Source organism: Esox lucius, chromosome 2 (assembly GCF_011004845.1).
Source record: "Esox lucius isolate fEsoLuc1 chromosome 2, fEsoLuc1.pri, whole genome shotgun sequence".
NCBI lineage: Eukaryota > Metazoa > Chordata > Actinopteri > Esociformes > Esocidae > Esox > Esox lucius.
In genome coordinates this window covers 28,580,804-28,595,810 of record NC_047570.1, presented here as the reverse complement: position 1 = coordinate 28,595,810, position 15,007 = coordinate 28,580,804, and the positions used below count along the sequence as shown (strand labels likewise).

At 42.9% G+C, this 15,007-nt stretch overlaps 1 protein-coding gene across 7 annotated transcripts in view; it reads right to left on the bottom strand.

Annotated features, from left to right (window-relative positions):
* Positions 1-503: 503 nt before the first annotated feature.
* Positions 504-15,007, bottom strand: part of crtc3 (CREB regulated transcription coactivator 3) — a 58,394-nt gene continuing 43,890 nt past the window's right edge. For 4 of the 7 annotated variants that reach the window (XM_010877607.4, XM_010877625.4, XM_020054514.3 and 1 more), the window contains 10 exons: positions 13,376-13,414; positions 12,888-12,973; positions 12,672-12,721; positions 11,599-11,849; positions 9,707-9,972; positions 9,386-9,607; positions 8,643-8,789; positions 6,379-6,592; positions 5,537-5,744; positions 504-5,245 (listed from right to left, as the gene is read on the bottom strand). In XM_010877607.4, the coding sequence (XP_010875909.2) occupies positions 5,233-5,245; positions 5,537-5,744; positions 6,379-6,592; positions 8,643-8,789; positions 9,386-9,607; positions 9,707-9,972; positions 11,599-11,849; positions 12,672-12,721; positions 12,888-12,973; positions 13,376-13,414 (1,496 nt within the window). In that variant the 3' untranslated portion in view covers positions 504-5,232. Of the gene's footprint in view, positions 5,246-5,528; positions 5,745-6,378; positions 6,593-8,642; positions 8,790-9,385; positions 9,608-9,706; positions 9,973-11,598; positions 11,850-12,671; positions 12,722-12,887; positions 12,974-13,375; positions 13,415-15,007 lie in introns of all 7 variants that reach the window. The other 3 variants (XM_010877617.4, XM_010877649.5, XM_010877633.4) reach the window with 2 other exon arrangements.

Here is a 15,007-nt window from a genome sequence, read left to right as displayed (position 1 = left end):
CCAAAGTAAGAAATGCATTGGCTTATCCATTTAACTAAAAAAAAAAAATGCTTCTTCTTTGATCTCTTGATCTCAGGTAAAAAAAAAATTACCCCTAAAAGTTACATTTGCTTCATACTTTCAAAGCAAAGTCTTTCAGAAGTTTTGATACACTACCAACAAAGTCCGCAGTTGAGACAAGTCGACATCCTTGTCATTTTTACTTAAATTAAACCGTATTGTATCATGATCCACTGTAAATTAGTTTGCATCCAGTATAAACGGTTTTCTACACACATATACATTATATATATACATATACACACACACACACACAATATAATATTAGCCCACATGGTTTTCCAACCTCACCTGCACTTTTTTTACTTTCTACAACAGTTGATCGGCATCTCACTTGACCAAGTCTGTTACTTGTTTTTCACATTTAATTGCAAATAAAAGAAAACTAGATAGCACGCAGTTCATTTACAGTATACCAGGAACCAAATTAAACCACTGTACCATTACTGTAGACACAGTATAGGGTTTTATTGTTGATATTAAAGCCAAGGTAAAGCACTATGACATACGTCACAAACCAAAAAGCCTTGTGGTGTAGCATGTTATATCTAAAAAAGAAAAAAATTTTTTTTTAGAATGACATATTACAAAAAAATAGGAACACTAGTGCACAAGTCATTGTTTAAATAATAGAACTGTACATATTCTTTAAAAGGTAACTAAAAAAATAAGACACCAAACAAAAAAAGGAGAGACATTTTCTGAAATCCTTCAACAAAAATGAATAATGATAAATGACAACATCAACAATATCAGCTCTATCATCAGTAATAAAACTGTAATAACAAACAAAAAATAAAACAAGCCAAATGGTGAAATAGAAGAAAACAGTGGCAGGAGCAGGGAGATCATGGAAGTCACAGTATAAGTACAGAAATATCAAAGGGGGACACCAGACATCACATTTCAAATCAGTAAGGCAGTAGAGTGGATGAAATACTTCAGGGGAAGCTGAAGGAACTGGGGTCAAAGGCCAGGCTCCGGACACCACAGGGGTGGTCACCTGCTCAACCCTAGGCTAGTCTACTGTTGGTTTGTCCTCTGGTGTGCAGGGTTTTACTCCAGCTAATCACTAACACCTAATTTATAACAATTTATTATACAAAATGGCAAGCCTGCATAGTTAAGTTATGTTAAAAAATGCGCTTCTGGATATATTTGCATACATTTCTAACACAAAATCTAGACATTATTTTGCAGTGATTCAACACCTCAAACAAAAAAAGAGCTGTGCAAAAACAACTACCCACTCCAAAAGACCGAGTTCTCCAATGAATTGACTTGAAAAAACAGGTTCTTGCAAATAGAAGAAAAGCCTGTCCATATTATAGTAGCACTTCTGGGTTTGACCACAGCTAGATAATCATACTGAGTCATGTTTCATAGGACAACAAACATTACAAAATGTTTCAGAAAGTCCAGCTAGGCTCTCCCTGTATCAGCCTGTTTGGTTCCAAACCTAATAGATACAGTCCCATCCCACCATTAATCTCAGGATCAGCGTGTTAGCCATATACAAAGTTCCTTTAATGGAAAAATTCACGGAAAACTGTCAGTTTAAAAAAATACATTTGGGAAAACCAAATCCCAAATGAGTTCTTAAAAACATTTTCTAATGAGAGGGCGGATATATCACATGGCAGTAATACATAAGCAACAGAAGCACAGAACTCTTCATCCATACATCCACACACATGCAAGCACGGCCAGCTATTTTACAGAAAGGGGGTTTGGGCGAGTGTCTGTAATTGCCAATAGTTGTACCTGTTTGGTAAATACCCTTATGGTCACAAACACAACCAATCCATCCTCATACCTTTCAGTAAACAAGCTCTGGCCTTTTAGCTCCTCCATCCCTTTGTATTAGCTGTGGACATTCAACACAAGTAGCATTGCTCTTGCCTTGTCGTATTACAAAGCAGGCACAACATTTTTGTAAGAAGCGAATCAAAACTTATTTTGTATAAAAAATCTGGGTTACCAAATCACATTTGCATAATATGAATGTTTACATTCAACAGGTTATATTGATATGATGTCTCAGGTGACAGCATGACAAAACAAAACGTGCATAGCCAGCGTGACATTAACCACAAACGAGTTGGTGGCAGAAAATTCACAGAAATGCCTCTGGTCAAGAATTCTTAAAATAAAGCTCTCCCAAATGCCAACTTAAACCATCTTGAATGCAGTCTTGAATTTCTCTTAAAGAGCGACCGCCTCCTAAAACCTAAAATCTGATACGAACAAATCAGTGTCAGTATTAGCAACGTGTAAACAGATAATTTCTCACTGAAAACACTTAGGATAATGACAATATCCACTAAGAAGGTATGAACATCTGCTGTTAAATGGCCCTGACAGTAAGACTTAGCTAAGAGCAATGGATCGTTTTATTTATTATAATCTAAATGGCTAAACTTATCCTGTACTTATACCTACACCATAGCCTTTAGGATATGGGCGCTGATCATTTGCTGATCATTTTCATCCAGGTTCAGGTGATTATGAATACAAACGTGACCAATAAAACTACATAGGTCTAATGCTAGTTCTGTCATTTAGCATTATAGAAAAAAACTAATATGATTTGTCATGTTGAATCTCCTTTGAAACGCTGCGAAGAATTATACATATTTTTCTGTGCAAATAAAAAAATATAATAGTCTATCACCTGAAGTTGTTTCAGCATTTCAACACAATGGATTCAGTGAGGACTTTTTTTAAAAAGTTATCTTTGGGTCTTTTGTTACATAAAAATAGATTCCTACCAGCAAAATATATAGCAGTAAAAATCACATTCCCATACATTTCATCTCAATCAAAAGCTCAGTGCAAAAATATCACACAAGGCAATGTTAAAAGTGTTCAGCGTCCACAGTGTTACTGCATTTTGACCTTTCTACCATCTGATGGCTGTTTCAATAGGGATGCAAGGGTCTGGCTCCTATATCAATAAGCCAATCAGAACACAGATTTTCCAGGAAGTAAAACATACACAGTAAACCACCGACAGAAGCCTCCCTATAGGTGTCCCAAGGTTCAAAACTCACAACTACTTCATCATGAGCTGCATCACAAGTCGGTACAAAAAGTAAAATATAGTTTATTTTGTTAATATAATGGCTATAGATATATAGTAGTAGATAAAGAAGTTACAAATAAATTGCCATTTTCATGGTTTAGGTTGTATCAACCCTCTCAAAAACCCCATATATGATGTCCAAGTTCTGCATTTCCATTCCTAGATAAACAGAACAACCAGAGGGTTCAGTCCATTTAAGTCTAAAAGAAGGGGGAGGGGGATAAACCCACTCAAACTGGGACCCAAAATACAGACTATATATACACACACACATCCTCTTATGTCTGTTTTACAATTGACCAAAATGTCAGAAATTCAAAGTTACTCATTAGTACATTTTTCTTAAAATCTTCTCTTTGTAAACAGTTTGCCCTTTTTGTCTCTTGATTAAAAAATACATTCTAGTCAGACCGTAATTAAAACGAGGCATATTATAACTTTGTGGCAATTTGTTTTTACAAAAAAACATACCAAGACTGTATAGCAAAAACATTTAAAAAATAACACTCAGTACAGAATGAGATCAATCCCTCGTCTTAATTACTACATTGATTGTAAGTTGTAGTCCCTCCCGGCAGAGGAGTGTCATTGGGCTGGGCTACGACAGGACTGGCCTTCACCTGATTATCACACTAAGAAAACCGTCCAAGCCCAGAACTTGTGTCAAAGCACTAAAATAATATTAGCACAGTGCTAACAAGCTACAAGCATAGTAATAGGATGATACCATTCCACTACTAATACAGGCCCAGAGATTTCTTAGAGATGCGCGTTTCTGGGAGGAATGGACATTGTTGTGTAAACGGCCCCAGTGCTGCGCAGGCCAGGCGTTGGGCTGGTTACCGTGAAGGGGTGTAACCAATGGGATCTGGCGATGGCGTTGCGATGTCTTCAGTATTGGTTGAAACCAGCTTGAGTGGAGAGGTGTCCTGGGGACTGACAAATCCTCCCGGGGTCCACAAAAAAATGTTCTAGAACAAGAAATGCTTCTACCGGAGAATGGGTCCTGTTCAAACACATTAAAAACATGTTCCAGGATACAGCATTCACGTGCTGTTTCAGAACATTGTCTCCAGTATCTGTCCTGTTCTACAACACAGCCTACAAAAGGTTACAGGGCGAAATTCTTGTTCCAAAATAGGTGTTTTTTAGTAGTTTTTTTTGCATTCTCTTGCTCCGAGCTTCACCAGCTTTGGTCCAGAACATCTGCACCCACCTGCTGTTCTGGTCGTCTACAGCAGCCAGGGATCCACAGACAGACGCTTTGCTGTGGCAGAACGATGGCTGTGTGGGCACACTGATTTGGTTAAGCCGTTCTAAGGTCCTGGAGCCTGGCGCCATTACGTGGGCATTGAGTCCAAACAGGTATACCGGGTGTGCTGAAATGAGCCAATCACTGAACCGATCAGTCGCCTCAGTTGTTCTGGTGAGAATCCCGAACCGTGCAGCATCAACAGGAGGCAACGGTGACCTGGCAGTAATGCCCTGTGCCGATTTAATATGGGTAATATGTTCATATAGTACATCTCAGTGGCCAGTCAGTCAATCAGCAACTAATGATGGTTTGCATGGGTCTGGGTGGCGAGCAATGTTCACAAGTCCATTCCTCTGACTTGGGGAGGGGTGTGTGTGTGTGTGTGGAAATAACTTAAAACACAGCATAAGCATGCTCCAGGACATGCACGCTCCGAGTGTGTAGTCAATTGTTTGCGTAAAGAGGGATGTTTACACCAAGGTTTCAGTTATCTAGGATGTGCTGGGGTTTTGGCAAATTAAAAATGTCCACAGGCCAAATGATCTGGGGAGTGGTGTTCAGGTGCGTTTCAATGGGTCGGATTTGCATGGACCGATGGGTACCAGAGCCCAGGATGGGTGGAGATTTCACTAGAACAATGGAATGACCTATGCCTCATTGAGCTAGTCGGACTGGAGGCAAAGACAAACTTGGTAATTCATCCAATGTAAATACCACAAGGATCATCTCCGTGAATGCAATTTATACCCGCAGATGGTAGATAAATCTATGAGAGGTAGGTTGTCTTTTCTTTGTACTGGAATTACTGTCGTGAGTGTTTTGGCTAGCTTGTTCATGTCGATGCCCTAAAGAAAAAAATAAAAAATAACAATCAGATTGACAGCTCAAACTGTTGAATACAAAAAGTATCCACATTTGTAGTTTAATAAAAAGTAGGCACTTGCTGCTATGCCGTACACAAAACCATGGCAGTCTTGTGCATCCCATGGGTCACATCCCCCATGGTGAAGGATGCCCGGCACGTTCCCAGTCACATGGTCCCGGGACAGACTGTCCTGACAGAAACCTTGGTGTGTACATGTGTATTTTACGAGGTTCAACCCATTACGTGTACGTGTGTGTTTGTACCCATTTACAGTCTGTCGCTGCGGAAACTGTCCTCCACCGAGGGGTCGGAGAGGACCATGTCGGGGTCACTGAGCATGTTCAGACCGTCCAGGCTCAGGGGCTCGATGCGCAGCTCGTCCTCCAGCGGGAAGCCACCTTCTGAGTCGAAACATTCCGCCATGTTGCCGGTCGTCATGACGCTACTGATGTCCTTGGACAGATTGGGGTTGGAGTCATCTAGGAACAGAGGGATACAGGAGGAGAAAAATATTCAGTGTGATTCAAGACACATCCACTCACCAACCCTGAGTTCTGTATCTAACCGGTCATATGGGCTCCCTGGTCAGATGTTCTCTGACCTCTGGCACATTCACAGGAGAATCTGATTACAGAAATGACATTTTGCAGCACGTCTGACGCAGAGCCGTCCAGAAAACACTACCCTCCTTGGTTACCATTGGGTACCCAGTCTTGTGATCCCATTAACAGACCACACTCCTGGGTCCAAGTCAAAAGCAGTGCGCTAAAATAGTGAACAATTTGACTTGGATCACAATACCGTCCTATTTATGGTGCTGACTGCTGTTCTGACAGAAAGAGCTGTATGGCCAAACTGCGACACTAACATTGAAACACAGATACAGTCCAGTTTGATTTCTAGTCATTAAAAAGGGATTTTACTACTTAATGTAGATGATGATGATGATGTTGGCCCTCCAACGCACAGAATCCCCCACCCACTCCTGTACCCGACCCACCACTCCACCCGACCAACCCACCTACCCACCAGACCCACCCACCCACCAGACCCACCCCACCACCCGACCAACCCCTCCACCCGACCAACCCCTCCACCCACTGACCCACCCACCAGTGAGTATAATATTGGGCACTCCTCCGCTGCAGTTGGAGTAGAAGTTGGGTCTCATCTGCGGTAGGTGGTCCTGCAGGTTGCCATGGCTCCCACCCAGGCCCATGAGGGTGGCATGTGAGCAGTAGAGTGACGAAGAGGGAGAGGATGGGTCGAAACATGAACCTCCTGCCATTTGGTTCATGGCATTCTCGATCATGCTGAACTGGTCCAACTGAGGAGGGAAGAGGCAGGGGACAGAAGGAACTCAGGGAGAAGGTGGTTGTAGAGGGCAAATGTCAAACTCAACAATTCCAAATGGCCTACAAATGGAGATGGAACAATACACATAGTACTATCAGTATGGAGACTTCCGTTCAGTCCGCACTGTAAAACCCAAATCCAGGAATAAACATTGAAACCATAAATACCAGGCCAATAGCCAATAAGCAGTTGGCTAGGGCTATATGTCAAGTAAAAATTACAGTATCTCACCAAAGTGAGTACACCCCTCACATTCTGGTAAATATTTGATTATATCTTTTCATGTGACAGCACTGAAGAAATGACACTTTGCTACAATGTCAAGTAGTGGGTGTACAGCTTGTATAAAACTGTAAATTTGCAGTCCCCTCAAAATAACATAACACACAGCCATTAATGTCTAAACCGCTGCCAATAAAAGTGAAAATGTCCAAATTGGGCCCAAAGTGTCAATATTTTGTGTGGCCACCATTATTTTCCAGCATTGCCATAACCCTCTTAGGCATGCATTCACCACAGCTTCACAGGATGCCACTGGATTCCTCTTCCACTCCTCCATCACGGAGCTGGTGGATGTTAGAGACCTTGCGCTCTTCCACCTTCCGTTTGAGGATGCTCCAAAGATGATCAATAGAGTTTAGGTCTGGAGACATGCTTAGCCAGTCCATCACCTTTACCCTCAGCTTCTTTAGCAAGGCAATGGTTGTCTTTGAGGTGTGTTTGGGGTCGTTATCATGTTGCCCTGCGGCCCAGTCTCCGAAGGGAGGAGATCATGCTCTGCTTCAGTATGTCACAGTAAGTTGGCATTCATGGTTCCCTCAGTGAACTGTAGCTCCCCAGTGCCGGCAGCACTCATGCAGCCCCAGACCATGACACTCCCACCACCATGCTTGACTGTAGGAAAGACACCACAGGACATGGTTCCAGTAATCCATGTCCTTAGTCTGCTTGTCTTCAGCAAACTGTTTGTGGGCTTTCTTGTGCATCATCTTTAGGAGAGGCTTCCTTCTGGGACGACAGCCACGCAGACCAATTTGATGCATTGTACGGTGTATGGTCTGAGCACTGACAGGCTGACCCCCCACCCCTTCAACATATGCAGCAATGCTGTTATACAAGCTGTACAATTCTTTTTTTCAGATCTTCAGAGAGAACTTTGCCTTGTTGAACTTCCAGTGACTAGTATGAAGGAGTGTGAGAGCGATGACACCAAATTTAGCACACCTTCTCCCCATTCACACCTGAGACCTTGTAACACTAACGAGTCACATGACACCGGGGAGGGAAAATGGCTAATTGGGCCCAATTTGGACATTATCCCTTAGAGGTGTACTCACTTTTGTTGCCAGCGGTTTAGACATTAATGACCGTGTGTTGAGTTATTTTGAGGGGACAGCAAATTAACACTGTTATACAGCTGTTATATATTATATGTTATATATAGCTGTACACTCACTACTTTGCATTGTAGCAAAGTGTCATTTCTTCAGTGTTGTCACATGAAAAGATATAATCAAATATTTGAAAAGATTTGAGGGGTGTACTCACTTTTGTGAGATACTGTATGTTAAAACAACTTGACTCAAATCTTGATGGGTGTAATTCAACTCATTCAATTCATTGGTAAACAAGCTTCCTATTTCCATTATTGTAGCTTTTCTAAACAAGTTCAAAGGACATTAATGCATCCAGCTGGTATTTATAACAAAACAACTGGTAAATTGTGCACCTCCCACACAGTTCCAAATGTAGCATCAGAGTAGAAACTGGAGAGTCAACAGAACAATTCTGTCACATCCCGTGAATGGATGTCATTTCCCCACCGTAAAAACAATCCCAACCATAAACTCAAAAAAGCAATACGCACCGAACCGTGGCTTTGGAAAGCTGTTGCACCACAACAAAGTATTAAAAAAATCACCAACCAAAACACTTTATATTTAGTAGCACTCCAGAATTTGAGTGCAATTTTGAAAGGCAAAAGGGTAAACATTTAAATGTTATAAAGTTTAGATACTGACTGTAAATGAAGGAATGTGATTTCCTGAGGATCCTTCCCTAGAGCCTTCTCCCCGGTGGTTTACCTGGTAGGACTGAGCCTTGGCCGGGCCACTGGAGAACTGGGGCTCCATAAACGGGTCAGTGAACAATGCTGCTATGTTGTTATGCTGGGGGGAGAAGAGGAAGGGGACAGGGCAAGGGGACAGGGCAAGGGGACAGAGCAAGGGGACAGGGCAAGGGGACAGGGCAAGGGGACAGGGCAAGGGGACAGAGCAAGGGGACAGAGCAAGGGGACAGGGGAAGGGGACAGGGGACAGAGGAAAGGGACAGAGGAAGGGGACAGAGGAAGGGGACAGAGGAAGGGGACAGAGCCAGGGGACAGAGCCAGGGGACAGAACACACAGACAAAGAGATGAGACATTTTGAAGAGAGAGGAACAGAGGGAGGAGGTGCAAGGTGAAGAGTGGACACTGTAAGTGGACCAGTTTCTTCCCAGGTTAGTTACATTTAAGAGCAGGCAAATCAACAGACTAACAGGGATTTAAATGACACATAGATGTGTTCAGAGGCCCGCAGAGGAAGACATTACACTGGGCCATAGAGATACGGTCTGACATGAGTGAGTCCCTAAAATAAATGAGCTTCACGATCTTTCAAAAAACCACGTCCCAAGAATGTTTTGATACGCATTTTGCTGAAGAAAACATCTCCCCAGACACAATCACAGACACAATCACAGACACAATCACAGACAAACACTTACACCCGAGTTGAAGTCCAGAGAAATGTTCTGCAGTGGGGACAAAGGCTGCTGCTGAAGCTGTTGATGCTTTTGTTGTTGATGATGATGTTGTTGTTGTTGCTGCTGCTGCTGCTGCTGGCGTTGTTGCCCCATTGAATGCTGGGACGGCTGGTGTTGCTGTTGGTAGAGTGGGTAGGGTGGGGGAGGCTCCATTGGCAGGCTGCTGGTGTCCAAAGCAACCCCCTGCAAAAAGACAGAGAATTAGGGAGGGAGGGGGCCCGTGTCAGATTCAAGAAAACAAAATGGAAATTCCAGGGTCAGTACGAGTGTGCGCGTGAGTACCTGCGTGATTGGGGACAGTGACGGAGACATGGTGGGCGACAGCTGCTTGGCCAGTCCTCGCCGCTGCTCGGCACCAGGCGACAGGGTTAGAGGGCTGATGGGAGCAGGCCTGCGGCGTGGCGAGCTGCTCATGGCGCCCTGAGGCGGGTTGGAGAGGGACGTCAGGCGGAGGGACGAGTGGATGGCGGGATTGCTGAGGGACGAGTGGAGCTGGGAGTTCTGTAGGGAACCCTGGATGGAAGGGTTGCTCAGAGAGGATGAAAGGCCTGGAAGGAGAATCACACATTAGTACCTCCTCTACAGATGGAATTTACATCTGAAGAGTTCTATTTGTGGGAATGCAAAGAAACACAGACTGTTGACTGAATAACACCAAGCATAACTAATTAAAAAGGTTCATGAATGTAGCACAGATTAGGACTGTTTGGGCAGATGGAAGTCTTGTGGAAGTTATGATGTATGCTGTAGGTTTTCCAATCCCCACCCAGATACACACACTGGACCAATTAATTTTGAGAGATGGAGGAGAGAGCATGTGAGAGAGAGAGAGATAGAAGAGTGAATGAGTTGGAGCAGATGAAGATTACTGAATGAAAAAAGCAGAGGAACATTAGTCAATAACATAAAGACCACTGTGTTCAGAGGGAAAAAGAGCTGGCATAGATGACAGAGAATAGCTGTTTGGAGAAAGCCAAAACCCTAACATTTCTTTGGTCACAAGCCTAGTTTAATCAATTAACACAAAGTAGACACACGCCCCAGGGCTGGACCCGATTTTGTTTGAATAACCCACACACACCCAATCACTCCAGAGCTTGGAACACACGTTTATCCACTGCCTGTTGAAGAAAAATGAAGTTCAACACTTTCCACTACCCTGGTTTCTCTACATGTCCGTTACAGGATGACATTCCATAATCAATAGTATTGGGGTCTTATTTCATTATCATTTTCAGAGGTCCATTTAATGATTATTTCCATTGCCATCTCCCTATTGCCATCTTCACATTAAACGCATGTAAGACAAGCAAACTGTAAATGACAAGAGATACTGTGCAAACAGTATCAGTCAATTAGGCTATTGTACTTTTGTTTTCCATTGGCCACATAGCATTGGTCAATAGCATTATTTCATTGTGACAACCAGACAATTTGAAGGTGAAGCAGTCTAAATTATACACAACAGACTGACAGCTAGGTACGGACAAGATTATTAGAAATAATGCTAGTTTTCCAATACTTGTATGAGAATTCACTTATGCAAACAAATACAACACTGAAAGAAACAATGAACGTGCTTAAACTGTGATTTTCTCCAAGCACCTGCTACCATCAAAATCTAGAGTTGATTAACATTAAAATGCTCAGCCATTTAACACACTCATCCACAGCGACTAACGAGCAATATAGATTAAGTTTCTTGCTCAAGGGCGCAATGTTTCTCACGCACCTTGTCAGCTTGAGCACACATGGTACATCAATCAGCTTCATTATTAAAGCCAATAAGTACACCTAAATGATCAAGTCCAGAATCATAAATAACAAATAACAATCATCTGATTCGAGTAAAGCAGGTAGATAACTGCCACCACTACAATTTAATTTGTGTGCAATAGTCTGCTCTATCCTGGTCTTCTTTAGTTTTTTATTTAAGCGGACCACTGATGACATTGGCCACTGAACGCGCTGGTGCTGGCCCGGTTGCATTTACACAGAGACAGGTACACAGTGACAGCTGGTCAAGTGTGCTAATATCACGTCCACTACACACACAGAGACCTGGGGCTAGCATGCCTTTCCTGTCATGCATGCACAAATGTGCATACATTTAGCATTTTTGTATACAAGGTCAAATGGGGTGAAACACACCCACCCACCACCTGAACACGCACCTCCTTCAGTCCACCCTCCTTGGTTGCTCCCAATGCCCAGGTGCATCATGGCGGCGGGCAGGTTGCCGGTGCTGCCGCGCACGTTGGGGTTATTGTAGCCCCCACCTGCGTGGTGGCCGTCCTCCGGGTCCAAGGGGGTGGGCAGCGGAGAGGGGAAGTGCAGGTTGCTGAGGTCTGGCAGGGAGCCGCCGGTGCTCAAGGAGCCCTGGTAATGGGAGAGACCGGGGTTCTGCTCTGGAGACGGGAAAATACTGAGGAGAGGAACATCACGGAGCATTTTAAAGGAGGAACTTCATTCATTCAAGACTTGAAAATACTTTAAAGAGGAGGGGAATAGTATTACTATGATATACAGGGCCTATGGAAAGCATACAACCCCTTTAAGAGGAGGGGAATAGTATTACTTTGATACACAGGGCCTACATTTTGTTATGTCAGTGTCTCAGAGTTCAATGCATTTAAATTCGATGCCCCCACACTTACTAACACCCCATACTGCCTAATTACGTTACAGTGAAACATAAAAATACAAAGCAGAAAGGTATCTTGTTCAGGTCATTATTGTAGCCACTACAAAACATTTTATCCTTCGCAGTTATGCATGAAGAGATGCAAATGTCTGATATAACTTATATGCTCAGCAAAACTTTACTAATTTAGGCTTGTATATTTTAGTTTTACATTTTTCGTCAAAATAAATGTTTGTAGGAAGTTATTTCCACTTCGACATGACAGAAACATTTGCGAAGATCAGTTACGAAACAGCATGATTAAAGCCATTTCAATCACACAGCAGAAACATTCAAGGGGCTGAATAATTACACAATCCAACATAGCTGACAATGTTTTGTGTGTGTACCGTCTTCCTAATCTAATCAACACTGACCACCTGCCCTATTCCACAGTGAAAACTGTAATGCACTGCTGGAAGAAACGCACAACAACAAACAATATGGATTACATGTCAGCCATCAGCTTTCAATGGGAATCACATACATCTCGGCTAATAACGATTCGTAACAGGATGTTGTCTAAACATAGCCCTGGATAAACAAATGGAAAATAAGACTCACTTTATTCCAGGCACTTCACAGGATTTGGGGCGCAGTGAGAGGGACTGTACCTATGTTAGAGAAACAAAAATGTCAATTAACTGAGAAAAATTGACTGACTGAAGATACATTTACACTATGTAGTCTACTACAACTGAAACATTAACAACAAAAATCTTTCCCAAAGAGAACACACACACACAAACACACTTCTCTCACACAGACAGAAACACACACCTTCTTGGCCTCCCACAGCTGCTTGGGCAGGGGCTTGCTGACACCAATTAGACCCTCCTCATTAGGAAGGTTTGGGAAGGAGAAAACTGAAAGAAAGATACGGGGGAAAAAAGAAATGGAAAGATTAGAATGACCTGCTCAGACACTTCTAGTCATTTACACCTAAAGAAAGATGGCAGATCAGTAAAGATTATAGGATGTCAGGTTTAAGGAAACTATGATTGACGCTTGGGCCTACATTATACAACTAACTTTTACATGGTCCCCATGTTCTGCTCTTTGGGATCCAGGGGATTTCACCCTGATCAGAAATAGTGTATGGCGCGCATATGGATTTAAGAGATCCACTAGGCATGGTGTGTGTGTGGGGGGAGGTGGGGGGTTTGTCTGTCCATTCAGGTATGTTGGGTAGAAATCAACAAGATGGTTAGAGATCAAGTGGTCAGGATACCGGGGGACGGGACGCGGGGACGCGAGTGACAACTCACCATCTCCAGAGCTGTCCACCTCGGCCTCATTCACACTGGCTGCACTCCGGCCCCCGAATGAAGAATGGACGGCAGGCAGAACACACACACACACACACACAGACAGAGAGCAAGACAGAGGGACATTATTTGTATATATTATCTCTTTATAAAACCTTCCAGCGGAGCCTAACATAAGAATCACAGCACTCCATCAAAGCCCACAGAGAACAAGCCCTCAGAAGTCTCCTGAACACAGTTCTCACCAACGGCATAGGGTAAAAAAATATATAAAAAAAAAAAGGATTCATAATTTTAAAAACGTGTGTAATCCTCACTTAAAATATATTTGTTTATCTAATTTCTATTATTACTTTTTATTTTAATTTTCCACTTGCTTCGGCAACATGAAAAGAAAATGTTTCCCAAGCCAATAAAGCCATTGAGTTGAACAGAAACAGAGGGGAGGGGGGAGTGAGAAAGTTGGGAGAGAGGGGGTGGGACAGAGAAGGGAGGGAGAGAGGGGAGGTGGGAGAGAGCGGGTAGAAAATAGGCTGTGTCCACAGGCCCAGCTAGAATGAAAGGAGGACCATTGTTTTTCCCCTCACCACACAGATCTCACTGAGAAAAGTCTCTCCTTCCTCCCTCTCCCTCCCTCCTCTCCCTCCTCTCACACTGCTGTCCTCCTTGTTTACGTCTCTTTCTCCCCCTTGTTCACTGCTCCCTCTCCTAACACTTCCTGTCGCCAGTTTCGCTTTCTGTCCTCTCCTTGTTCCCTTTACTTTCCAGCATTCTTTCTTCCTCTTTTCAGTCCACGGTCCCCTCATTCTCTCATGCTAATTTCATTATGTCCCTCTCTTCGTTCCACCCTTTGTCCTTTCAAGTTTAGTAGGAGAACAGTGTGGAACACGGCAAATGTCAATGAATCGAACAACTTTCTTTTTTCAACCCATATGCTGGTTCTACATGGCGTGCCTTGCTACCATCAGTGGTTCCTGCCTCACAATGAGTCCCTTTTAAACAGTTAAGCATTGTGCCGTTGCTGACAAAGACCCATAATGGCATGGACACACAGAGGACACTTATTTCCATAACAATGTCTGCCAAAGCAAACAAGGTTTTGAATGAAGACTCGCAAAACTGCTTCTTTAACGGAAGTTCCTGATCAAACATAGGTAATGTATGTCAAAGTGATGCAAGCTTGCAAAGCTCATGCGCAGAAACGCATCAAATTAAAGGCTCAACTTGAGTAATATAAAATGATTTTCACCAGTTTTGGTGCACCTGATTCTAACTTTAGCCATTGCTTTTTAAAAGGTAAGAGGTAGTACCTACTTTTTTTCCATTACCACATTTCATTTTGGTTGTTTTTAATAGTATACAGAAAATGGTTTCGAAGTTTTGTGTGTTTTGTTATATTGGGTTACTGGCATTAATAAATGTGGTTTGAATGTATCTTGAAAAACAATGGGTCCAAAGATGGACAAAAAAAGAAAACTCTTCAGTGGGTGTACTCAACAACATTTTGATGGTACACGCTCTCCAACTACCCGTCCCCCTTCCACACTTAGTCTATGCTTGCTTTGTTAGTAGTGTTGAAACTCAGGCTTGGCCCGGATCTTTAGCCAATATCCTGGTTAAACTTGTTGCCTA